Source organism: Delphinus delphis, chromosome 8 (genome assembly GCF_949987515.2).
Source record: "Delphinus delphis chromosome 8, mDelDel1.2, whole genome shotgun sequence".
In the NCBI taxonomy this organism is placed as follows: domain Eukaryota; kingdom Metazoa; phylum Chordata; class Mammalia; order Artiodactyla; family Delphinidae; genus Delphinus; species Delphinus delphis.
The window spans coordinates 86,576,529-86,600,993 of record NC_082690.1 but is presented as its reverse complement, the minus strand read 5'-3'; the positions used below and the strand labels follow the sequence as shown (position 1 = coordinate 86,600,993).

Here is a 24,465-nt window from a genome sequence, read left to right as displayed (position 1 = left end):
GAAGTCCCAGAAGTATATTTTTAGACATTATAATCCAGTTCAGGGCTCAGGTGTGAGAGAATAGGAAAAGTAAAGAAAGAACATTATTATATAATAAAAGCCTTCATCCTCAAATCCCAGCTTTGCCACTTACTGGCCATGTTACCTGGACAATTGTCTCAACCCCTCTGCCTCAGTTTTCTCATCTATAAAATGGGGATATACACGCAAACCTCACAGGAGGTGGCAAGGATTAAAAAATGTCACCATGGAAAGCACTTAGAGGGGTGCCTGGCTCCTGGGAGACTGTATGTTTGTAAGCGTTTGCCGTCATTACTAAAAACCAAGTGTCGCCCTGCTGGGGGCTCCTACAGTGTGGCTTTCTTCCTTCATCCGCCTCCTCACAGCCTCTCCTGCCATTACAGGGTGATGTTGGACTCAGTGACACACAGCACCTTCCTGCCCAACGCGTCCTTCTGCGACCCCCTGATGTCGTGGACTGACCTGTTCAGCAATGAAGAGTATTATCCTGCCTTTGAGCATCAGACAGGTGTGTACGTCTGGAGAAGCTCATCTGAGCTGGGACAGACTGAGGCAGGAGGTGGTGCTGGCCTCAGGCGGGTGACAATGCCATGCTGGGGGCCTGAAAACGCCAGCTCTCACCAGTGTTAAGGGCAGAGGGTCACAGGAGACCCAGGCGGGAGGAAGGGCTGCTTCTGCAGAGAGAAAAGCACTGGAATCCTCGCCCCAACCTTTTCCCAGCTCTGTGGGCGTGGGGAACTCCACTAACCTCTCTGAGCCTTATTTTGCTAATGGGTAAAAGGGAGATGATAACACCAATCTCTTGGAGTTATTATATTTAAACAACATAATAGAAAGAAACCCTTAGCCCGAAGCCTAGTACACTGTGATTGTTTGATCATTGTGGCTTTAGCCAACATTTGCTAACTACTAGCTATGCCCCAGACTCTATACCAAACACCTGTCTCTTCCTTACTGAAGCACTAGGAGAAATTACTATTATTATTCCCATTTTATAAATGAAGAAACTGAGACAGAGAAGTTACATGACCCGCCCAAGGTCTCACAGTTAGTTAAGTTTCATGCAAGTTGACTTGAGCGTCTGCACTCTTAACTCTCTTACATGGTCATCTTATAAATGACGTAATGCTGTGATTATTGGTATTAATATTGTAGATAGTCTCTGAGCTTCTATTTCCTTATCCCTAAAGCAGGGATGATGAGAATTACTGTGAGGATTAAGGGAGCCAAACTGTGAAATATATAGCCTGACACCAAGCAAGTGCTCAGTAAACAGGAGTGCCCTTGCTGTCCCCCAGGCTGCCCTCCCCACACTTCCTCCTCTCCCAGCCCAGTTTTCTCCTCCTAAGAAGGAAGCACGGGGCCTTGTGCAAGCCCCATGCCAAAGGGAGGCCAGCTGAGCTTTGCCCCAGAAACCCTCTGTGGGCCTCTGTCCCCAGGTGCTTGGGTGACTACACATCACAGCAAGCCTGGCTGACTGCTAGCACGGCAGGTGCACGCCCCGCGGAGGGTGATGCAAGCACTGGTGGAGCCCTCAGGCCCCACCCAGCCTTGACCCTGTGTGCTCCGGCCCAGCAGGGCCCACACTCAGGGTCAGGAGGCCAGCAGCCTCCGGAAGAGGCCAGGCCTCTGAGGACACTGTGAAGTGTCCATCTCAAGGAGCCCCTGCCTCCAGGCCAGAGACCAGTGTCGCACAGACAGACCTGAGACACATACTTACAAATCGAATCCCACACCATCCCCCAACCTCACACACGACACACTTGTACGTATGACATCGCTCACTCTCACCAGTGTCCAGATAATTGTACATGGACCTGAGTCATCCAGCCGCACATTGTAATTCTCCTTCAGGCCTAAGGAGCACCTTGTTTCCAAGAAAGACAATGAGGAATGTACTCGATCTCCCCTACACTCATTATTTGGTCAAGAGGCTAAATTTGAAGGAGGAAAACGAAGGCTTTCGAGTCCCTGTCCCTTCCCTATGTGTCCCACGATGGTGGAGCCCAGCTCCTGTCCCTTCTCTCCATTCACGCATAACACAGAGCTGCCATCCTGGGAGCCTCCTCTTCCTGCCTCTTCTATCAGGGGGCATCAGAGCAGGATGGGCGGGGGTGGCCTCAGCCACCTACCTCGTGCAGTGTTCCAGGAGCTTCTGTAGTTGTCAAGAGCTCGGACTTTGGCGCCGCATGCCCTAAATGTGAAGAGCGGCTCTGCGATTTAATAACTGCAACACCTTACCCTCGCATGCCTCAGTTTTCTCATCTCTAAAGTGGACATAGCAGTAATGCCTATCTCGCAGACTTGTGAGGGTGAAATGAGTTAATAGGTGTGAAGTGTCTGGGACATGGCAGGCACACAGCAAGGACACACAAGTGTGTAAAAATGAAGGATGAGTTTCAGTTTGGGTTGAAGAAAAAGTTCTGGAGATGGATATTGGTGATGTTTGCACAACAATGTGAATATACTTAATGCCACTGAACTGTGCATTTTAAAAGCACGGACCCAGCTTTCTCCCGTCTGAGACCTCTGCATTTCCATCAGTGTAAGGAGGGACTGGACCAGGTCCTTGCTAGGATCCCTTCCAGAAGCGTCTCTTCCTGCATCAGGCAACATCACAGAGGTAGACTTCATCCCCCACCACCCACTGGGAGACTAGAAATTCCCACCAAGATGTGAAGACAGAACATCCTCCGCGAGTGGCTCAGCTTCCTGACATTCCCCGAGGGAGGAGCCAGGCTTTGGGCCGGCCCTCTGGCCCTCTGGACTTCAGAAGGAGCCGAGTGTCTCTGAGCTCATAAAGGTCAAGGTCAGGTGTGAAAATTTAGTCTCAAATGAGGACCCGGGCTCCCTGAGTCCCACTGGTGGGAGGAATGCCCTGCAGTGCCTTCTGTCTTTTTGTCACCCCAAGAGGTGACACACGGGTCTGAGTGTCTGCCAAAACCTTCTCTGAGAGGGATGCATCAGGGGACAGCCAGGTTCTCCTCCAGACACTGCTCTGCCATCTGTCCTAAGGTCCTTGCCCACCTCCCAGGAAATTTCAGCTTGAATTCAGGGTTGTCCCAATGGCAGCTTCCTGTTTGGGTCTGAGGTCAAGGGCTGGTGCTGGCATCCACCAGCCCCATGACCTTGGGCAGGTTTTCCCGAACATCTCTGAGATATGCTCTCCTCAGCTGAAACGGCATCCACCTCCCAGCGTTGGGAGGATTGACTGAGATTCCTCATATAACGTGTTTAGCAAAGCACCTGGCACTTGGCAAGCGGTCACTGTAGCCAGGACACCTCACGACTCCCAGCTGGTGGATAAACAGCTTTCTCTCTGCTCGCTTCACTTTTCATATTGAACAAAAGCAGCCTGGGTCTCCAACTCAGCCTTTCCAATTCAGAATGTTGGCAGCTTAGACACTTTGAGACCAAAGAGAGAGAAAGGGAGAAAGAAATGATGTGCCCGCTGGATAAATGATGTCCGTGAGAGTGCAGGGAGGAATACGCAACCTAGCTGGGATAACCAGCTGCTACTGCCTCTTAACTGGCTTTAGCAGAAGGCAGCTGAATCTGTGTCCGACGTGTGTTAAGTGCGCAGCATCTGGCCTGTCTTAGAAGCAGCACAGCCTGCTACACGGCAGGCTGGCGAGTGAGCGGTCACAGCCTGCAGAATGTTCTAGAATATCATGAGCTAACCCTGGCCTTCCCTTCAGCTTTTAAAGTAAAGAATTACAGATACTGGAAAATTTTATCAAAGAGGGACGTAGTGGGGAAGTGCATAAATTTCACAAGCATGTGGTATTTTGAAGAGATTATTTCTCCAATCAAGTTCCAGTAGCCAAGCATCTGACAAGACATGGAATATCCTGATCTCACCCCTACTTTCTGGAACTCCATCCTGACCTTCACACACCCACACACCCCTCCCCTGATTGCCAAGGTGGCCAGGCCAACACTCAGTAGGCCTTGGCTTTCGGATCTTCCTTATACTTTGCGGCAGAGGTTTCTAGGTTGAGGCAGCTCTAGGGGTTCCCAGGAGGTCCCTCGGGGACCTGCAGTGACAGCTGAGAAGGACAAGCTTGAGGTCCCCCTCTCCACCTCCCTCCCTCACTTTGATTCAGAAGATAGTACAGCATAGTGGTTACTAAGGCTTGGCTGCAGGAACTGGAATCTGCCTACATGACCTCCTCGCTCAGCCACTTCCTCGTTGTGTGACCTCAGGAAGGGATGTCACCATTCTTTGCCTTACTTTCATCATTTACTTTGTAAAATAAGCTATGTGATCTAGGACCTCATAGCATCATGTTGAGGATGACATGAGAAAACTCAAGGAGTGTAGCATGGTAACTGGCACATACTAAGTGCTCAACAAATATGTTAGCAATGGGAGATTTTATTTGAAGACAGAACTGTTTCTTAAAAAAGAAAACAAGGTGCAAAACCCTGATCTTGGATATTAACAACCAGAGGATCAGGAAGAGAGGCATCTGGGTCTCACAGGGGCTTTTCTTAGGCAAGACTCTGGTTCAGGGTATAGAAGTTTGAGATCAGATATGAGAGAGAGTCTAGGAACTTCTAAATCGAAACCAGATAATGAAATACAAAATCATTGGAAAGCCTAAGGTGAGCCCCGTGGCGGTAGTCACACCCCAGGACACCCCCAAGGAGAGACCTCACCATCAGCCCCCTCTGGCCTCTCCCACACACATCCAAGCCTTTGGGCAGCTTTGGCCCCAGGACGGCTCAGGGCTTGGTGCTCTCTGCCCCTTTCTAACCACACTCCCATGGCCTCGGCTCTTTGCTAATACCCAGCCAGCCCTTCTCATCTCTTCTCCACCCAGTTTCTTACACTGCTCCAGGCATTTTTTTTTTTTTTTCCATCTCATGGTCTAAATCATTCCACGGGCTTGGAATAAAAGCCAAGAAGGACTATTGGATGGGGCTAGACCAGCTCAGGAGGGAAACCTAGAAGCAATATATCATTTCAGATCTCTCCTCATAAAGTCCTTCCTTTCAGTGACAAAGCCACAATCGATGGTGCCCGGCACTATCCAGTCCACTCACTGGTCTCTTCAGCGCTGCTCCAGGCAAAAGACTTTCCCAATTCCCAATGTTAATAAATCAAGCTAATCGTGGTCCAGTCCATCTAACTCAGGCCTCCTCGGACCCAAACTGTGCCTCGCTCTCACTGAGTTTTGGGTTGCTTTGTTCTGCTTGTCCCTCAGCTAGAATGAGGCCCCGGTGGAGATGGCCTCATTTCCCTGAGAACAAATGTCATCCCCAAATAATAACTAATTACAAGTGACACATGGAAAGCTTCCTGTCGTTCAGATAACTGGGCTAAGTTCTTTACATGCATCATTTCTCTTCCATTTCGTAGCAAACTCCCTAAGAGGTAGGCACTATTATTACTCCTGTTTTATAGATGAAGGAGGCTGAGGTCCAGAGAGGTTAGGAAACTTTGTTAGGATTGCACAGCTAACAAGTTGAGGAAACGTAATTAACGTAGTGGTATGAGTAGCCCTGACATTAACAAGTATAAATGGGTGGTATTTAATGGGCACTTACTACCTGCCTCTCCTTTTCCAAGCACTTTCCATGTATTGATTCACTTAATCTTTTTAACAGCATTATGGGGTACGTCCTAGTATTCCCATTTTGCTGAGGGAGTGAGAACAAGAAACAGATGCCCTTGGAGAGCATACAGATGCCCTTGGAGACCCTCTTAGGGTCCCTAGGAGGCAGGACCACTAAGTGTGAGATCACACACCCCTTCAGCTTTTAGGGGGAATCCAAATTTCAAGAGCCCTGGTTTCAAGTTCTAGAACAGTGATGTTCAAGGAGCCTTCTGGGGCTAAGGAGGGGAAGCCATATAGTACGTTCCCCTAACTCCCAGCAAAGCAGCACTGCTTTTTTTCCAGAGAAATTTCAATTTGAAGAAAATACTATTCGACTAAAAATGTTTAAAAGCCTTAGCATGCCCGCTGTAAACAATAGTTCTGAAGGAGACCACCGTCCAGAAGCTTGTGAAGTTCTTCCTCACAAAGTCACTGCCAGGAGTGAGCCAGCCTTGGAAGAGTTTTGACTGACCCTCGGAGCGGTTTTTAAAAATTAAATAAGTCAGCACTTAAAAATCATGAGATTTCACATAACAATCTGGGCTTGGCAACACAGAGCCCACCTTCCTGCCCGGCAAGAGCCAATTGGAGCTGGGCCACCACTGTCCACTCGGCATGAACTTGCCCATTCCCACTGTCCCCATCGGGGGCCACTTCGGGCATGGACATACCCTGCTGACCCTGTGGGAATCTGAGTGCCAGCAGCTCCAAAACTCAAGGCCTCCCTCCAAATTTCACTGCATCCCAGGTTATAGCATCAGTTGTGAGCATTTCCCCCCAGAATCGCTGAAAACTCCCTTTAGCCCCTTAATTCTTCTTCCCAATGCAGCTAGCCCTTAAACAAGTGTCCTGACCTACTTACGACTTCAAAGGAGCTGGCCAAGGCTGCTGTTTAATCGTGGCCTGCGGACCTTTGGATTAAGTCTACCAGGTACAGGACATCATCCGTACCCAACTGGTAAACATAGGCAGAAGGGCCTCATAGCTCAGCTTCTCCAAAAAGTCTAAATTATTTTGTGAATAGTAGGCACATTGAGGCAAACACTTTGCATTTCCAGACAATACAACCTGTTAGAGATAACATAGTCTCTGGGTGTATCACCCTGTCTTGTATTTTCCCTGAGTTCATCTCTTCCGAGTAGTGAAAGGGTCTCCATGTCATTCAAACACTGACATCATCAGTCTCTCTATCCTTCTTCTGATTTTTCAAACCTAGATTATATACGTACATAATATATATATATGTAATATATATAAATAAATACACGTAATTGTAAAATGTATAACAATACATACACATACTATATAAATATCTATATAAACTATGTGCATATATTTTAATATATTTATATATATATACATCTTCATCGGAAGTGTTGAGTCAGTCTTCCAGATGTGTGTCCAGTCTGGTCCTTGCCAACCAAGAAGAGTGAGGCAAAGGTGACGCAAACTTCCCACGTCCAAAGGTGGAAGAGTTGGTGGAGGCCTAACCCCCTTACCGACCAGCCTCGTGGCCTGAGTCACGTAACCTCTCAGAACTTCGGTTTCCTCCCTGTGAGGTGAAGATAATAAGTGGCAGTCCCCTGGCTGGTCATTTCACCTCCGGAACACCCACAGGGGGCTAGGCGGGCTCCGCCCTGCTGACTCAGGGTGAAGAGGCAGAGCTGGCCACGCCCCTGTGGGACAGCAAGCCTTCCTGACAGGGGCAGTGAGCTGGGTCTTGAGGACGAGCAGCAATTACTTAGAGGACAGGTGGGGACCGCACCCTAGGTGACCAGAGGCGCCTGTGCAAAGCCCTTGAGCTGGGGGCAATGCTGCGGGAGGGCAGGGGCGGTGTGGGGGGGGGAGGCCTTCCTCACCCCTGTGGGATCAGGACCGTGGAACCACACCACAGCCAAGAGGCTTCCCTCTGTGCTGGCGCTTCGCCCTCCACCTGGCCGAGAACAGCTACTTTGCTCGCGCTCGGGAAGGACTCCGCTGGCGAGGAGAGCCTGCCGTGCTCGGCCCTGGCTCTGGCCTCCCCGTGGGGCGGGCCCGAGCCGCACACGAAGCCTGCTCTGCGGGGAAGCTGCCGAGGAGAGCGAGTCGAGGGGACGGAGGCTGCGCCAGCGACACCTTCCCAGGGTCAGTGACACGTCTCCGAATCCCTTACGCCCCCGCTGGCCTCCAGAAACAACATGGCCGTGGCCATCTCCCAGGGCCAAAGAAAATGACTTGGGGGTGGAAGAGAGAGGGGAGGGGCTCGGAGACTTGGCGCACGCTCTCCATGGAAAGAAATGAAGTGTGCCCTGAAAGGGCAGCACCCCGATAGGCATCTCCGGCGGGGCTCAGCTCAGGACCCAGGGAGGAAGAATTTCAAGGCTCATAAACATCTCTCGTGGGAATACCAGGGAAGTGGAGGCCCCGGGTTTACTCCAGCCAGAACTCGGCACGTGAGAGCACAGGCCAGAAGGGGGAAGGGCCGCCAGGTGTTCCCAGGAGACCCTGGCACCCCCAGCGGCTGATGGGGGCCCCTCCTCAAACAGCAGGTAGAGGCCACAACATCAACCTCCGCCGTCCTGGCCGGATATCAACTCTTTGACTCACACACATATAGAATTCTGATTAAAACCCTAAATTTAAACAAACCTGAGATCTGGGACCTGGGACCCTTTCGGCAGTGCTGGCACCTGGACAAACGAGTCCTCCAACAACAAAATACCAACGAAAGACGTTATGAGGGACTAAAAATAACTGCAGGTACGTGCAGTTGGGGCAAATGATGAACAATAAGATACAAAAAGGCCAAAATCCAACTGCCACTTCTGAGGCGCCAAAGCAAAAGCAGGGTCCTGTGCGGGATGCCTGCGCTCAGCTCCACCAAGGGGGTGGGCAGGCCACCAAGCCGCCCCTCCCGCCTGACCTACCAATTCGCCCCACCCTCCCCCCGTTTAAGGGACCAGGTTGACCCTCCTCGGGCATCAAGCAAGGACGTCTGTTTCTTGTTCTCACTCCCTTGTGCTGCAGCACGAGTCCCAAGAACGCCTTGCCTGAATTCCTCATCTGGCCTCTTATCAATTTCTATTGATTAAAGGGTCCAAGGACTCAGTCTACAGCAAACCTAGTGTTCAAGTTTGACCTCAATCCACTTCACGGTGGGAAAAGGGATTTCTGGAAGGCCTCTACGTTTTAGGGGGAGATCGAAAGTAGAGCTGGTGTAGATCAGGGCATATAGCAGCCTGGCCAATACACAGGGGCTGCTTAGGGGCAGAGAAGCCATCTCCCGCCTGGGACTAGAAGCGCCACAGTTCCTTTGGGGACAGGGGCAGCCAATGCAGCATTTAAAGGGGGAATCATAACAGCCTCGCTGCCGTGCGCCGTGGGGTGTAGCTCGTGAGACACACTTTCTGTCGTCCACACAGCCTGAGCCAGTCACCCCTGCCTGCCTCTGCTCCCTGCCTTTCTCCTCAGCCCTTCTCCTTCTCTCTGGCTCTGTGTCTGCCTCCACTGTCTGATCTCTTCTCTGTGCTGACCTCTGAGGACCAGCATGATGGAACGGAAAGAGTAATGGCTTTCAAGTTCAGACTGGGGTTCACATCCCACCTCTACCCCACACTGGCTGTGGGATCTTGGGCAAGACCTCCATGACCTTCAGTCTCCTCATCTGTGACCTCCTGGGGGACAGGGACCAAACCTCCCATTCATCATGAATTCTCAGATGAAAATTTGTTGCTTCACAAATAGAAGGTATTCAGTGGTAATCTTCTAGACTCTGTCCTAAGTACCCTAAATACTTTTACATGTATTAACTCATTTAATCCACAGACCAACCCTATGATGTAGGTGCTATCATTGTCCCCATTTTACTGATGAGGAAACTGAAGCTTTTTGAATGAATGAATGAGTACAATGGCAATGGCAAGAATTGTTTATGTCAAAGTACCTGACCAAGGATCTGGTACCTCACATCTTCCATAGCAGATCTGCCCCCCTTTTGGTTTCTCCTGGCATTGGGACAGTCTGTTGAGCACTCATCTCTGCCCTGCGTTAGGCACAGCCTCCCCTCAGCCTCCCAGACAGGATGGCACACACCTCTGTCTGGGGCCTTCACTGAAGGAGTGAAGGGAATCTGCCCTCTGGATAGAAATTCCTCAAAACAGCACCAAAAACACAAGAACAACAATACAACCAACGCTCCCGCCTCCCCCTTCCCCTGGAGGAGCGTGCTCTGGTCATCCAAGGTCTGCCAGATGCTTGGGCAACATTTCAGCAGCCCAAGGCCCTCAGCACAAGATGGCCAGGGGCAGCACACAAATCTATAGCCAGTGCTGGTCAGCTTTTCATAACAGCAGAGGGAATCAGATCAGCCTTGGATGGTGCCTGGCACACACCACAGGCACTTGTTTTGGTTGACCAAAAATTTCGTTGAGGTTTTTCTGTAAGATGATGTGGAAAAACCCGAATGAACTTTTTGACCAATCCAATAATAAGTATTGAATTGATTGATAACTTTCTATGTACCATATAGTTTATAGGTGTTAACCACAAACTCCAGAACAGCCCTGTGAGTGGAGCATATTATCCCCATTTTACAGATGAGGAAACTGAGCCTTAAATGTCTATGGATCTTGTCTAAGTTGAAAGCAGCAGAACCAGGATTTGAACCCAGACCTGTCAGGCTCTAAAGGCTATGCTCTTGATGTCCTGTTGTCTGAAACCAAATACCTGAAGGGACTTTTTCTTTCCTTCTCCCCTAGTTTCCCCCTTTCAAGGAGCTCCCTAGCCAGGACCAGGTCTCTCGCCCCGTCATTCCCTCTTCTGCCAGTAAGGCCACTCGTAGGATCCAGTCCCCTCTGGTTTTCGCTTCAGGACAGAAGGTGACCAGGACCCCAGCAGAACAACCCAGGGCTGGAGGCCCCTTCAACTCATTGGACAGAGGATAAGGATGTTAGTAAAACTAGAGCCTCCTTTGAGGGACTTCTAATCCTCTCCTGGCTGTCATCCCTCACTTGTCTCTTCCTGGTGCAGCCTGTGACTCCTACTGGCCGTCTGTCCACCCTGAGTACTGGACGAAGCGCCACGTCTGGGAATGGCTCCAGTTCTGCTGCGACCAGTATAAGCTGGATGCCAACTGCATCTCCTTCTGCCACTTCAACGTCAGCGGCCTGCAGCTGTGCAGTATGACACAGGAGGAGTTCATCGAGGCAGCTGGTGTCTGCGGGGAGTACCTGTACTTCATCCTCCAGAGCATGCGCTCGCAAGGTCAGTGCCAAGAGGGCTGGGCTTTGAGGACAGGGACCCGGTGTTGGGACCAAATGACCTCGGAGGTCCTTCCCTACCATAGGACTCACATGGCGAAATTTTATTAGCTGCAACTCTCTGTGAAACCAAATCCCCTGCTAACCAGACCTTTCTGTACCCAGAAGCTCTAGCATGCTAGAATCAGAGATTGGAGGTAAAACGGGGTGAGTTACAAGGAAGCAAGCTGAGTACAGTTTTTTAAAAAAAGAAGAAGAAAGAAAGAAAAAGAAAACTAAAACACGTTCAAGGACCGCCCAGGAACCAGGCTGATACAACAAACTATTATGTTCGTAAAGATTGTTAACCATAAAGGTGGACAAAAAGAGGAGGCTTCTGCTTGACATTTTATTAAGCAGAAGGAGAAGAAAATTAACTAGACCCTTTCCCTTCCCTGTTTCCAGAGGAGTCCGACTAATTGCCATTTCCTTTTATCACATTCCTAGTGGTCAGGGATCGAATGGCCGCAAGGTGGCCCCAGTAGCATTATTTAACAGCAACATGCCCTGCAAGAGTAGAATGTTGCTGGACAGGTTTTTTAAACCCGGAAGCATTTTTTGAGAACATACAATTCTGTATCCCCATATCACAGAAAAAGGAACTGAGGTCCTGAATGGTTAAGTGACTTCTCCAAGGTCAGCAGGGCTGATTCATAGAAAGTCAGTACAAAGCAAGGACTGTGAGATCAGAAAGACCTTTGCTCCAACCCTGGCTCTCACACTTCGGAGCCGCAGGACCTCTGGCAAATGGCTTAACCTCTCTGAATCTCCACTGTCTCGCCTGTCTGGTGGGGTTATGGTACACACCTCCCCAGGCTTCTTGACAGGATTCAGTGACACATCATCTAGCACAGCAAATACGGACGCAAATACAATGAATGGCAACTGTTTTTGTCATCATGAATATAACCAAGAGTCAGAAATTTTAAAACATAAAGAAACACATCTCAGCTCAATTTTAAGAAAGACCTTTCTAAAAGTTAGCACCTTCTTTTAAAAAGGCAGCTTCAGGGGACTTGCCTAGTGGTCCAGTGGTTAAAACTTCGCCTTCCAATGCAGGGGGTATGGGTTCGATCCCTGGTCGGGGAGCTAGGATCCCACGTGCCTCGCAGCCAAAAAACTGAAACATAAAACAGAGGCACTATTGTAACAAATTCAATAAAAGCTTTTAAAAAATGGTCCCCATCAAAAAAAAATCTTTAATTAATTAATTAATTAAAAGGCGGCTTCAAAAGATACCTAAGGTAGGAAGCTCCCCGTCACTGGAGATAAGCAAGCAATCTAATAGCCCCCTGCTTGATGGCGGTGCCGTGGCAGGGATTCCTATTTGGGTGGAAACCCACAGAGTACCTTCCAGGTCTATGATTCTTTGCCCTCCCCTTGATCTCCCCCATCATGAGTGCCTGAAAGCAGGAAAACTAAGGATGGGGGCTCTCAGGCACTGCTTGGTTTCTGCCCTGGGAGCCATAGCGCCCTGGGGTGAGGAAGGGACAAACAGACCTGCTGTCCACTGTTATCCAGTCTCTGCTTGATTATCGCCAGTGACAGAGACCTGCCAGGAGCAGTGGCCTCCACTCAGCAGGCCTTCCCTGAAAGGAGGCAAGTCTGAGCAAATCACAGAGGCTCAGGGAGGAGCTGGGGGCTCCATTCAGAACCATCCCAAGGGGACAGCCTTGCACGAGAACCCCAGGGCCACAGAGATGAGTATTCCATCCTGAGAAAAGATTCAGCCTGGTACCGCCAGCCTCGGCAGAACGTCAAGTCAATCACGTTTGGTCTTCAGGCCCAGCAGTCCCTGTGCTGGGATCTCCCACCTTGGGCACTTCCATTCCTGGCAACTGTTACATCAAAAAATACCTATCCCTGGTCCCATTACCTCAAAGTCTGTGCAGAACAAATGAGCTAAAATCCAACTGTTTTTTTAAGCAGGCCACAAGTTGCCTCTTCTTATTCTAAGGAATCCCTGGAGTCACAAAGCTACCTCCAATGGTGGACTTTCAGGGACTCTATGGGCCAGGGCAGTTATCCTGTTGATCAGTAAGATGATCTACTCCATCAACCTGCTCTGTCCTCAAATTCCTCCTTTAATGTTCCTCAGGCCAGAATGTATACAGTGATTGAAATACATGTATTGTAAATAGAACTACCATATGACCCAGCAATCCCACTACTGGGCATATACCCTGAGAAAACCGAAATTCAAAAAGAGTCATGTACCAAAATGTTCATCGCAGCTCTATTTACAATTGCCCGGAGATGGAAACAACCTAAGTGCCCATCATCGGATGAATGGATAAAGAAGATGTGGCACATATATACAATGGAATATTACTCAGCCATAAAAAGAAATGAAACTGAGCTATTTGTAATGAGGTGGATAGACCTAGAGTCTGTCATACACAGTGAAGTAAGTCAGAACGAAAAAGACAAATACCGTATGCTAACACATATATATGGAATTTAAGAAAAAAAAAAAATGTCATGAAGAACCTAGGGGTAAGGCAGGAATAAAGACGCAGACCTCCTAGAGAACGGACTTGAGGTTATGGGGAGGGGGAAGGGTGAGCTGTGACGGGGCGAGAGAGAGTCATGGACATATACACACTAACAAACGTAGTAAGGTAGATAGCTAGAGGGAAGCAGCCGCATGGCACGGGGATATTGGCTCGGTGCTCTGTGACAGCCTGGAGGGGTGGGATAGGGAGGGTGGGAGGGAGGGAGACGCAAGAGGGAAGAGATATGGGAACATATGTATATGTATAACTGATTCACTTTGTTATAAAGCAGAAACTAACACACCATTGTAAAGTAATTATACCCCAATAAAGATGTTAATAAAAAAAAAAAAAAAAAAGAAATACATGTATTGTGACCAAAGTTTCCAGTGTCCCAATTTGCCCAGGACACGGTGTCTTCAACCATTATCCTGTCTTTCATTCTCAAAAGTGTCCCTGTTTGGACAATAAATTGTATGTTAACTAGTTATTACCCAGTTTAGGCCTTATATTACCCCATAGATGAGGGCTCTGGAAGAAAATGACACAGAACAAGTTTTAGCAGGGAGAGGAGTTAAAGGGGGCTCTAGGCCCAGCGTGCTGTCTGGCTCAGCAGGTGTTGCAGTAGGATTGAAGGGCCCTGAAGCATGAAGACCCTGGTTGCTGGAAGGCGAAGTCGGCCGGAGAGGTGCAGGGCAGAGGGCAGACTCTCCCAGCACAGGAGAGGAAGATCCCCCGTCACCCGCTCCTGTTCTCGGGAGGAGGGAAGAGAGTGCGTGGCTGACCAGAGCCAATCCTTCCTAGAACCAACGGCCCTAGGAATCAAGTCCCGACTCTGCTCTGTTCCTGTCTTCTCAGTAAATGGAAACTAGTCCTCACATTGGACGCCAAGTTAGAAAGCAGGTGTCCTTTGGCCTGTGCTGCTACGTGAAAATGTGATCTGAAACTCTTGATTCGCCCCACTCTTCAGAGACCACCAAGGCCCCGACCGTCTCCAGACTCCTTTAAATCCTCATGTCGGGTTCTGCATTTCTTGCAGCCTTCCGTGTCCATTTTTCTCTTTGACCCGCATGTAACAGGCATTCAAATCCCCAAGGATTAGAGATCACATTCCAGATCATAGACTCCGAGAGCCAACAGGGAGGGCAAGGGTGTTTCTGTCACATGTTGCCAGTAAGGAACACGAGCCCGGAGACAGGGTGACTGGGCAAGTCTACACGGGGGTCAGTGATTCGGCCCAGCTCAGAACCCAGGCCTCCTGATCCCAAGCCAGAACTCACTCCCAGTGCCCACTCAGAAAAGCCTAGAAGCTGCTGGGATGCGTGGCCCAGGGCTCTCTCCAGGTGGCCTTTAAAAACAAGGAGATTGAGGAATTCCTCGGTGGTCCAGTAGTTAGGACCCGGTGCTTTCACTGCCGGGGCCTGGTTCGGTCCCTGATCAGGGAACTAAGATCCCACAAGCCTCGCAGGGCAGCCAAAAAAAAAAAAAAAAACCAAGGAGATTACATCTCTCAGGGGTGGCTTCAGGGTGGCCCTGTAAAGGCCAGGTGGTCTCCAAGTTTCCTTCTGAAATAAAAGTACCCTGCAAAGGGCACAGTGGCTCCCCTTCTCCCCAGTACCTCCCCTCGTGGCCTGGCTGGGGAAAGCAGGATTGTATGCCATGGTTTGCGGATTTCTTTTTCTTTCCCAGGTTACTCCTTTTTTAATGACCCTGAAGAGACCAAGGCCACCATCAAAGACTGTAAGTAACTGAGGTCAAGCTGCCCGAGGCTGTGTTGAGGCTATTGTTGGGCACATGGGCTTGAATGATGCTCTTGTGGGACCACACTCAACGTCTGATGACCTGAAACAGTAAAGGCTAGGAGAAGATGGCAGGAGAAACACGGTGGACAGAGCAAGTCTGTGGCTTCCTTAACCTCCCCCAGACTCAGTTTCCTTGTCTGTAAAGTGGTGAGACACCTGCTGGGTTGTGAGGAGTTCAGGTAACAGTACATACAAAGCGCCTGGCCTGTGCCAGCAGCGTGCTCCAAATACTGGTACCCTTTAGCAATAATAATCATAATTACTAACCATTAGAGGCCTTGGGGTTGATAATGTCTACAAAGAATCTGAGCTCACTAAGCAGGTCACGTTTATAATTATAAGGTAATGGAGGATCTCAGACGGCCTTGTTGATTCTGAAAATTAACACTCACGGTTTCACTTCTGCAGATGGAGAAGGTTTAAGAAAGGGAACTTTGGAGCTTTCATTTTTTAAAGATGATGATGGTGATGATTGCTCTTAGTTACTGAGACCCACGCCAAGGTCCTGGCTCCCGGGCCTGGCCAACTAGGACAAAGTAGCCTCCTGGGGCTTCAAGCAGTGTTCCCATTCATCTTAAATCACTATAAGGTTAATAGCTACTGTTAGTGTTTGTGAAGCCCTTACTATGTGCCCAGCGCGGTGCCAGGCCAAGTATTCTACCTACATTAACTTATTTAATCCTCATGATAACTTTGCTAGATCGTAATGTTATCCCCATTTGAATCTGAGGAAACTGGAGGTGCTGTAACTCACAAGTTACAAGTTATAAGTCCATGCCGAGCAGAGATTCCAACTCATCTTCTCAAAGTCTATGCTCTTATATGCTGTGTCCTTCACCACGTGCCCACAGGTGCACGCACGCTCCCAGACCCTGCTGTTCACTCTGCTGTCCACTCAGTTGAGACCTAAGACTCAGGACTCCTCTGGGTCTGGGCCCAGCTCCACAATGGTTCAGAGACCAGGAGATTTTCAACTTAGTACCTGCTGAAGGGGCCCAGGCCCGACAAGCTAGGAAACTGTCAGAACTGGCCCAAGTGAAGTACCCCAGCCCCTCTGCACTTGATCTCTCCTCTCCACACACTCCCCACCTCCACCGCAGAAGCACCAGAGGACAAAGCCTACGGGCCTGGCTCCTGGCACGGGGTGCAGGCTCTATGGCTGGATCTAGCATCATGGGGACGTGCGTGTGATGAGCTCGATTCAGAAACTGTCACGCCAGCCTCCATCCAGCTTCTGGAGGACAGCGGATCAGGATTTCAACCAACGACTGAGAACATATCCTTTGGCCACATTTTAACAGACTCCAGTTTCAAGGCAACCAAACCTCTCCAAATCCCACAGAGAGCAGAGAGCCCGGGCCATGTCCCAACTCGCCCTGCGGCAGGCACAGCTGCAGGGGCACATTGAAGATGAAGATCGTTGTGAGACAGGGAGCTGCCCCCCAGAGCACCGTGGAACTCCAGAGAGAAGTTTGGGGCGGGGCTCAGGGTACGGCTGCTGCCACCACCTCAGACTGACCTTGGGGACGTTTGGATCTGGGAAGCTGCCTCAACGTGGCCACACACTGATGGCTTCAGCCCCTGTGCCCCCACTAACACCCTCACCCCACCACCCGCCAAGCAAGGCCTCCAGCCGAGCTGAGCCGTGACTACCCTCAAAGCCACCACTGAGGAGTAGGAACAGGTAAAACAGGGTTATTTATCTCTGGCAAGACCCACAAGGGGAAACTCCCACCATCCACACAGCCCTGCCTCGTTCTGACCCATCCTGTGTTCATCTCATCAAGCCAGATCTCTTCCATCCAAAGCACGCGGAGAAAGCATCAAAATTAACAGGGCGACTCTTCCACGTCTTGCCACTTTGGCATTTCAGAGAAAGCTTGTTGTCTAGTCACCAGTTAATAATTCACCTGTGTTTGTCTTGATGACTCCATTTGTTGTCTCTCTTCTTAAAAGATTAAATTAAAACAGTGGCCAGGTCTTCTCTGCAGGTGATGCCGCAGAGCGTGACATTGGATCAGATAGGAGGGCAGAACCCTTTCTCGGTCTTGATCAACCGACCGTCAGCCCTGCTCACCTGCTCACCTGCATTCACCTCTCTCTACCTGGCGGCAACCCCACTGTCAGCTGATCTCACCTGAGCATTCACTGTGGCTTGGCCCGTATGCATGGGCCCGTTTTCCCACATCAGTACAATTCCAGGCTGTAATGTAGGAAAGGGTGGAGGAGAGGCCGAAGGGACCCCGAGAGTTGAAGTCACGCATTCGTGTCATTGTTTGTTCCAGAGAATGATGCGCGGCAGTTATTAGGGCTGGGGGCCCTGATGCCGGACTGTTCACATGCGATCTCAGCTCCGACGTCGGGCAGGCACATGACCTGGATCGTGCTCCCCAGACATCGCCAGGGCTCGCTCCGTTCCGCTCAGGCATCTTCTTGTCCGAGAGCTTTGTCTGTTCACTCTTATTACAATTGCAAGATCACTCAGCCCCTTCACCATGACCTCTATTCTCCCACCCCGCTGCATTCCTCTCCATGGCATTTATCACCAACTGAAATAGGCCGTGTTTGTTCACTGGACATTCCTTCCCACTTGGGTGCAAGACCCCTGAGAGGAGAGCCTGGGACCTGTTTCGTGATGTCTGTCCCGTGCCTGCTGCAGAGAGTACACTGTGTCTCAGCACTCGTGAGCCCGTGAGTGAAGGACCTCCAGGGAGACGCCAGCCACTCGACACCTCTGTTTTCTTATACGTAAAGTAGGAGAGTAAGAAACGTGCATCATAAGGGTGGGCGAGATTGGGTGTGCACCTGGCAGTAGCAAACACTCAACATACTTTAATAATTATTCTTTAAGTATCTATTGAACACCTGCCATGAAAGACATGCTGAAGCAGAAATTGTGAACATCTGCTTTAAAACGGAGCTGCTCTGGGTTCAAGTCCTGGCTCCACCTCTCTGGATGAAATTCATAAACTCTGTGGGCCTCAGTTGCTCCTCAATAAATGGAAATAGCGATTATACCACACAGGGTCGTGGCAGGTATTAAATGAGATACTGTATGTGAAGCCCTTTCAAGCACTTGGCACTTAGTAAGCGCTCCTTTAATATCAGCTGTTACTACACATGAACAACGGACGAGATGGACCTCTACGGTAGAGGTAGAAAGGGACCAATGCTGGAACACTGAGGAACACGCAGGTGCTATGGGACAGAGAGGGCTCTAACCCAGAGAGTGAGTTCCGAGAAGACTTCCTGATGAGGTTTTATGAGAGTGGGTTCAGCTGGGTGGAAGTGGGGAGCGGGAAGCATGTGCAAAGGAAGCAGGAGAAAGTCAAGCCCCATTGGGACCATCTGACCCAAAGGAGGGATGATGTTGGGGAGCAGCAAGGGATAAGCCTGGAGAACTGGGTGGAGGTCCATGTGTGAAGGGCCTGACTAACGTGGCAGCCTCTGCGCGGGAGACCACAGGGTACCACTGCAGGATGTCACACCAGGGAGTGACAAGACCCACTGGCACTGAGACAGGCCCCTCCTGGGCAGTGGTGTGGTACACAGGACACCATTCCCTCCATGGACAGCATACTTATTCTGTCATTCAGTATTTATAGCATCATGTCCCTACAGCAGGGAAGGTGAGTAGAGTGCAGCATGGTGGCCGCTCCACAATACTTACTGAGCACCTACTATATGCCCAGCACTGTGCTAGGTGCTGGGGGATACAGGTGGGAACACAGATCCCTGCCCTCTAGTAGGAAAAGTCAGCCAGTGAGCAAAATAAATAAATATATAATATGTTCCATGGTGATGAATATGACAGCAAAAAATAAAACTAGCACATGGAGTGTTGAGTAGGGTGAGCGTGTGCAATTCCAGCTCAGGCAGTCAGAGAAGGCCTCGCTGAGAAGGTGACTTTGAGCGAAGATGGAGATGAGGGCGTGAGCCCCTGGACATCCAAGGGAAGAGCACTGAGGGCAAAGGGAGCAAGTGCCCCAAGGCAGGATGTGCCCGTGAGTTTCAGAAGGAGCCGGGAGGCCAGTGTGGCTGGAGCGGGCTGAGCAAGTGATGTGGGGGCAGGGAGGGGTGATCTGGTACCACCTTTTACTTTTTAATCATATACACTTTGCAGCAATGTGAGTGTCTCAGACTTACAGTGTGATTTCTAGTTTAACTCGGCCTTGAGGTCACACCTTGCTTTCTGCTCTTCATAAGCTCTACTCTCTTTGCTTTTACCTGTGTCCCTTCTAGTCTGTTCTCCACACACTAGCCAGAGGGATCTTCTTAAGAAGTAGACCTTGTTAAAGTCCTAAGTCTTCGCTTTACTCTTTGAATAAAATCCCACGTCCTGGGCTTCCCTGGTGGCGCAGCGGTTGAGAGTCCGCCTGCCGATGCAGGGGACACGGGTTCGTGTCCCAGTCCGGGAAGATCCCACTTGCCGCGGAGCAGCTGGGCCCGTGGGCCATGGCCGCTGAGCCTGCGCGTCCAGAGCCTGTGCTCCGCAATGGGAGAGGCCACAGCAGTGAGAGGCCTGCGTACCACCAAAAAAAAAAAAAGAAAAAATCCCACATCCTTACCATGTGCCCATGTACCTGCTGGCAGCCCGGTGCCCCTACCGCCACGCCTGGGCACCCCACGGGCCTGCCTGGTCGCCACCCTTGGCTTTGCACATGCTGCTCTTTCCCTCTGGGACACCCTCCCACCTCCTGACATCAGCGTGAGTGTCTCCCGTCCAGGAGACTCGCCCTGGCCACCCCATCCACAGCAGGTGCTTTCCTCCGCCTCGTTCTCTATCTAAGGCCTCCTTCCTTCATAACACTTAACTCAATGGCGATTTGTGTTTCACTTGTGTTTTCCTTGCCCAATAGTCCTTAACCTCCAGGTGAGCAGGGACCAAGTCTGTGTTGTTCACTTTCTATCTCCAGCTCAGAGCCCGGAACTTGGCACACAGTAGGGCCCCAGTGTTGAATACAAACGCTCCTTAAACCTACTAATTATTCCCAAAGAGCCCAGCACGCTGTCTCCTACCACAAAGGTGTTCAATTAATAGTTAACCATTTGGTGTGATTTGAGGTCGGAACGCGGCCTCCAGCTTCCTTCCTACAGCTGTAAATCACTCTGTTGCAGACGCTGTTTCCAGTTGCTTGAAAACAAGTGGCATCAAAAGTCAAGACTGTCACAGTCATAGTCGAACAAGTAAGTGTAAGAGATGCCATCTGTCATTGGTAATTTCTTAAAACCATTCATGAGACAAAGTAATCTACTTTAATAAGCTTTGAGACTCCGTGTTTGAGTGAGTCCCGTTATTTCCCAAAGAACATAGCAGAGAAATTGATGATTACCGTTATAAGTGTTATCAAAATCCAATTTCTTTCTTTTGACTTGGAAATGGTATCAGGAGAATTAAAGTAATGTTCTAACCACGTTAAATTTCTGAATAAGGGTTTGTTTCTCCTGGTCTACTGTGAATCCTTCTCACTGAAGTACTCAGAGATGATACTAAAGAAACCCCATGAGCTGGCAATTCTGTTAGCTTTCCCAGAACTAAGATCTACCCAGGACAGGGTCGAGCCTGCTGGGCTTGGTTCTAGCCATTTAACATGTATTAAATCATAATCATCTAACCTGTGCTATGAGGTAGGTACTCTTATGTTGACTTAAAAAAATGCACAACATGGGAGTTGCGAGTTAAGTTTTTGGGGGGCAAAATGAGGACTGCAGCCCAGGAGACAGCAGTTCAGGTAACTCTGAGAAACTGCCCCAAGGAGGCGAGGGGAGAAGCCAGGAGATACAGGAGTTTTGCAGCAACGTCAGAAGATTATTGATTTTTCTTTTTTGTTTTTCTAACATATTCATTGGAGTATAATTGCTTTACAATGGTGTGCTAGTTTCTGCTTTATTACTGGGCATATCCCCTGAGAAAACCATAATTCAAAAAGAGTCATGTACCACAATGTTCATTGCAGCTCTATTTACAATAGCCAGGACATGGAAGCAACCTAAGTGTCCATCGACAGATGAGTGGATAAAGAAGATGTGGCACATATATACAATGGAATATTACTCAGCCATAAAGAGAAACGAAATTGAGTTATTTGTAGTGAGGTGAATGGACCTAGAGTCTGTCATAAAGATTATTGTTAATTAAAGACAACCAAATGTCTCAACTTAAAGAATTCAGCGCTTTTCTAGGTATGGGAAGATGCAAGAGTCTGGGCTCAGTGTAATCATTCCTTTGATATGCACCTCAGCTATCTGGGGCCAGTATCCTGTATTTTCACATCCTGAGTTTCCTCAGGGCTCGCCTTACGGAGTGGCTGCAGTCTGATGGCTGCTAGATGGCAGGGATCCTTTTCAGCCCTGAGTCGCCTCAGGGCTCACCGGCTCACGTTGGAGGGTTGCAATCATTGATGACTGTGCCATCCTTTGTGTATTGATATGGCAGGAAATATTCCATTTGTAAATATTCCATTCCATTTATAAATATTCCATTTATCACTACTAACCCATTTTAGAGAGAAGATAACTAGAGAGATTTGGTTACAGAGCTAGAAGAGGTGAATTCAGGACCCAAACCCAGCCAGCCAGGCTCCAGAGCAAGTCTTAACTATGATACAATGGAACAAGAGAAATACCAGTTTTTCATGCAAAACATAATGGCAGGATTAGTCCAGCCAGACAGTTGTAGCTATGGGATCTCAGTACAACCACACTGCTTTTCAGAAAGAAGAATGGAAACGTCATTCGACTGTCATTTCATTAATTCCGTAGAATTAGTTGGTAGTTCCATCGAGCAGGGAAAGTTCGTGAGCCAGTGTTGCTGGTGGATGTAAATAGGATGTCTCTGTGTGTGTGTTGTAATTACTTTAGTAGAAGAGGACATTTCACAGCTAGGTATGGTTCCAAGTAGAAGAAGACATTTCACAGCTAGGTATGGTTCCAAGTAGAACGCTCGGTCATCACTTTGGGAAATAACCATGAAGGAGCATTTCTCATGGGTTCATGAGAAGTTGTACAACTCTTCAATTTTTCTGTTTTAGTTTTTAGCTAACTTTTTTTCCTTCCCTAAAGGTCTCCAGAGCTCTCACCTATGGGAATTTGTGAGAGACCTGCTTCTATCTCCTGAGGAAAACTGTGGCATTCTGGAATGGGAAGATAGGGAACAAGGTATTTTTCGCGTGGTTAAATCAGAAGCCCTGGCAAAGATGTGGGGACAAAGGAAGAGAAATGACAGAATGACGTATGAAAAGTTGAGCAGAGCTCTGAGGTAAGTGAACAGCATGAAATGCCGTGAGCCTTCAGGCAGAGTTATATAAAAAGTGTCATGTGACAACACTTCGGCTCTTAGGTACAGGTGGGATTAGGGTTTGTAAACTGACACGCTGTCCTTTCCATTCTTGGCAGTGTTCCCCGGAGATCACTCTGAAGCCAGGCTATCAGACACACACACACACACACACACACACACACACACGTTTTGAACCAGATGTGGTGAGGTTCCCTCTTCAAGATGACTGGGAAAGGTTTAAGTGTAAGTTGATAAGAGGGTGTGAAAATACCAGGGTAACCAAAGACCAGCCTGTCACCTGAGAGGAAAGAGGAACGTGTTTACGCGCTGTTGTTTTCCCAGGGTATGAACCCTCCTCACGTCCCTCTTCTGCTGTCTTTCACAGGTACTACTATAAAACAGGAATTCTGGAACGGGTTGACCGAAGATTAGTATACAAATTTGGAAAAAATGCACACGGGTGGCAGGAAGACAAGCTATGATCTCCTCCATCATCAAGCTCATTTTATGGATTTCTGTCTTTTAAAACAATAGATTGCAATAGACCTTGAAAGTTCACTCTTTTAAAAGCCTGCAAACGTGCTGATAAAATTTCTCCACATCTCAGCTTACATTTGGATTCAGAGTTGTTGTCTACTTGGGGGTGATGACAGCAACCCTTAAGAAATTCCTTTTTTTTTTTTTTTTACCCGAGGGGAGGAGGGGATGATCTTTTGTGGTACCCGGATCAAACATCACTTCCCTAATGAAGAGTTGCAGAACCACAATGCCCTGTGCCATTGCTGCTGCTCAGAGAAAAAGGATCCAATTCTGCCATTAGAGGCTCATCCGGTGCTCCCATTCCAAAGGCTCAAACGTTTTCACATAGTTAACTGTGGCAGCTCACAAAGCAAAAAAGAAGTGATTAGTTTGTAGTTAATATAGTAGGACGGGGTGAGATGTGGGTAAGACAAACATACTGTAGATTTTAAATTGTTAAAGTCAAATTCCATAGAAAAGTTTCTTAATTAGTAAAGGAGCTAAGCCGTCGAGCTGGTACATAATTGGACTTAGCACAGGCTAATAGCGAGTTTCTTAACCAGAACATCTTTTTAGCCACTCAGCAAAACTCCCATGGCCATCCTTCCGGAGTAACACAAAATTAGGCACATTCTTAATTCTTGCTGAGTGTATTCCCCCTCTTCTCCTAGGTGGGAGGCATCAGATGTGCAAAGAGTCGACAGACGCTTACATCAATTTCCAAATCACCTCTGTTTTATGATTCAAGTTCTCAACACAATAAAATCGTAATTCATTGATTCTGTCTGTGGGCAAGACGTTACACCTTTATAGAACTGGGAATGTCTTGATGGCTCTGTAATGGCCAATTAAATTATGAGCCTCTCGTTTTGTCTTCCCACCCGATGAGTACGCAAGCTCTAAAATGCATATTGCCTTGACAAAATTAGCGACGTTGGATATACACCAGTGAATGTTCACAAGTTAAAGTATGCACTGACATTTTCTCATCAGTCACTGGTAGGTGAGCCATTAGTGACCTCCAGCTGGGTGGACTGCCCCTAGAACTCCTTCCCCAGAGCAGGAAGCCTCATGTGACGAGGCACTGAACGACAATACAGGCTGAGGGCCTCCATCTTAGAGTTTCACGTCAAAAGTAACTTGTTTTTAAAAAATGTGAATGACTGTAAAATAGTCTATTTTTTAGATTCATGTGTTTTCCGGGTGGATACAGTTTGTAAACAATGTGAATAAAATATTTAACATGTTACACTGTCTCCATATTGTCCAATTTAGCAAGGCCAACTCAACAAACATTGACAACCTATAAAACCTTTGATGACCCTTCCACTTCCTAGCATTTAGGAGATGGAGAGTCCCAGAGAGCCCCAAAAGATGCAAGGAATATATGAAGTGATCCTCCACACCACCTTTCTATCCTAAGCCAGAGGTCCCCTCACAAGCTGGAAGCCATGGTCCAGTGGGTCCTAC

At 48.7% G+C, this 24,465-nt stretch overlaps 1 protein-coding gene across 3 annotated transcripts; it reads left to right on the top strand.

The window, feature by feature from the left end:
* The first annotated feature begins 405 nt into the window (after positions 1-405).
* On the top strand, positions 406-24,225 carry ELF5 (E74 like ETS transcription factor 5). 3 transcript variants are annotated; one of them, XM_060017377.2, is made up of 6 exons: positions 409-529; positions 10,632-10,865; positions 15,085-15,135; positions 20,316-20,384; positions 22,260-22,455; positions 22,862-24,225. In XM_060017377.2, exons 1-6 carry the CDS (start codon positions 409-411, stop codon positions 22,956-22,958), a joined length of 768 nt encoding a protein of 255 aa, XP_059873360.1. In that variant the 3' UTR covers positions 22,959-24,225. The 3 variants fall into 3 exon arrangements, with proteins under 3 accessions (XP_059873361.1, XP_059873360.1, XP_059873359.1); XM_060017378.1 differs by lacking the exon at positions 10,632-10,865 and having other exon boundaries at positions 406-529; XM_060017376.1 differs by lacking the exons at positions 10,632-10,865; positions 15,085-15,135.
* The last annotated feature ends 240 nt before the right edge of the window (positions 24,226-24,465 follow it).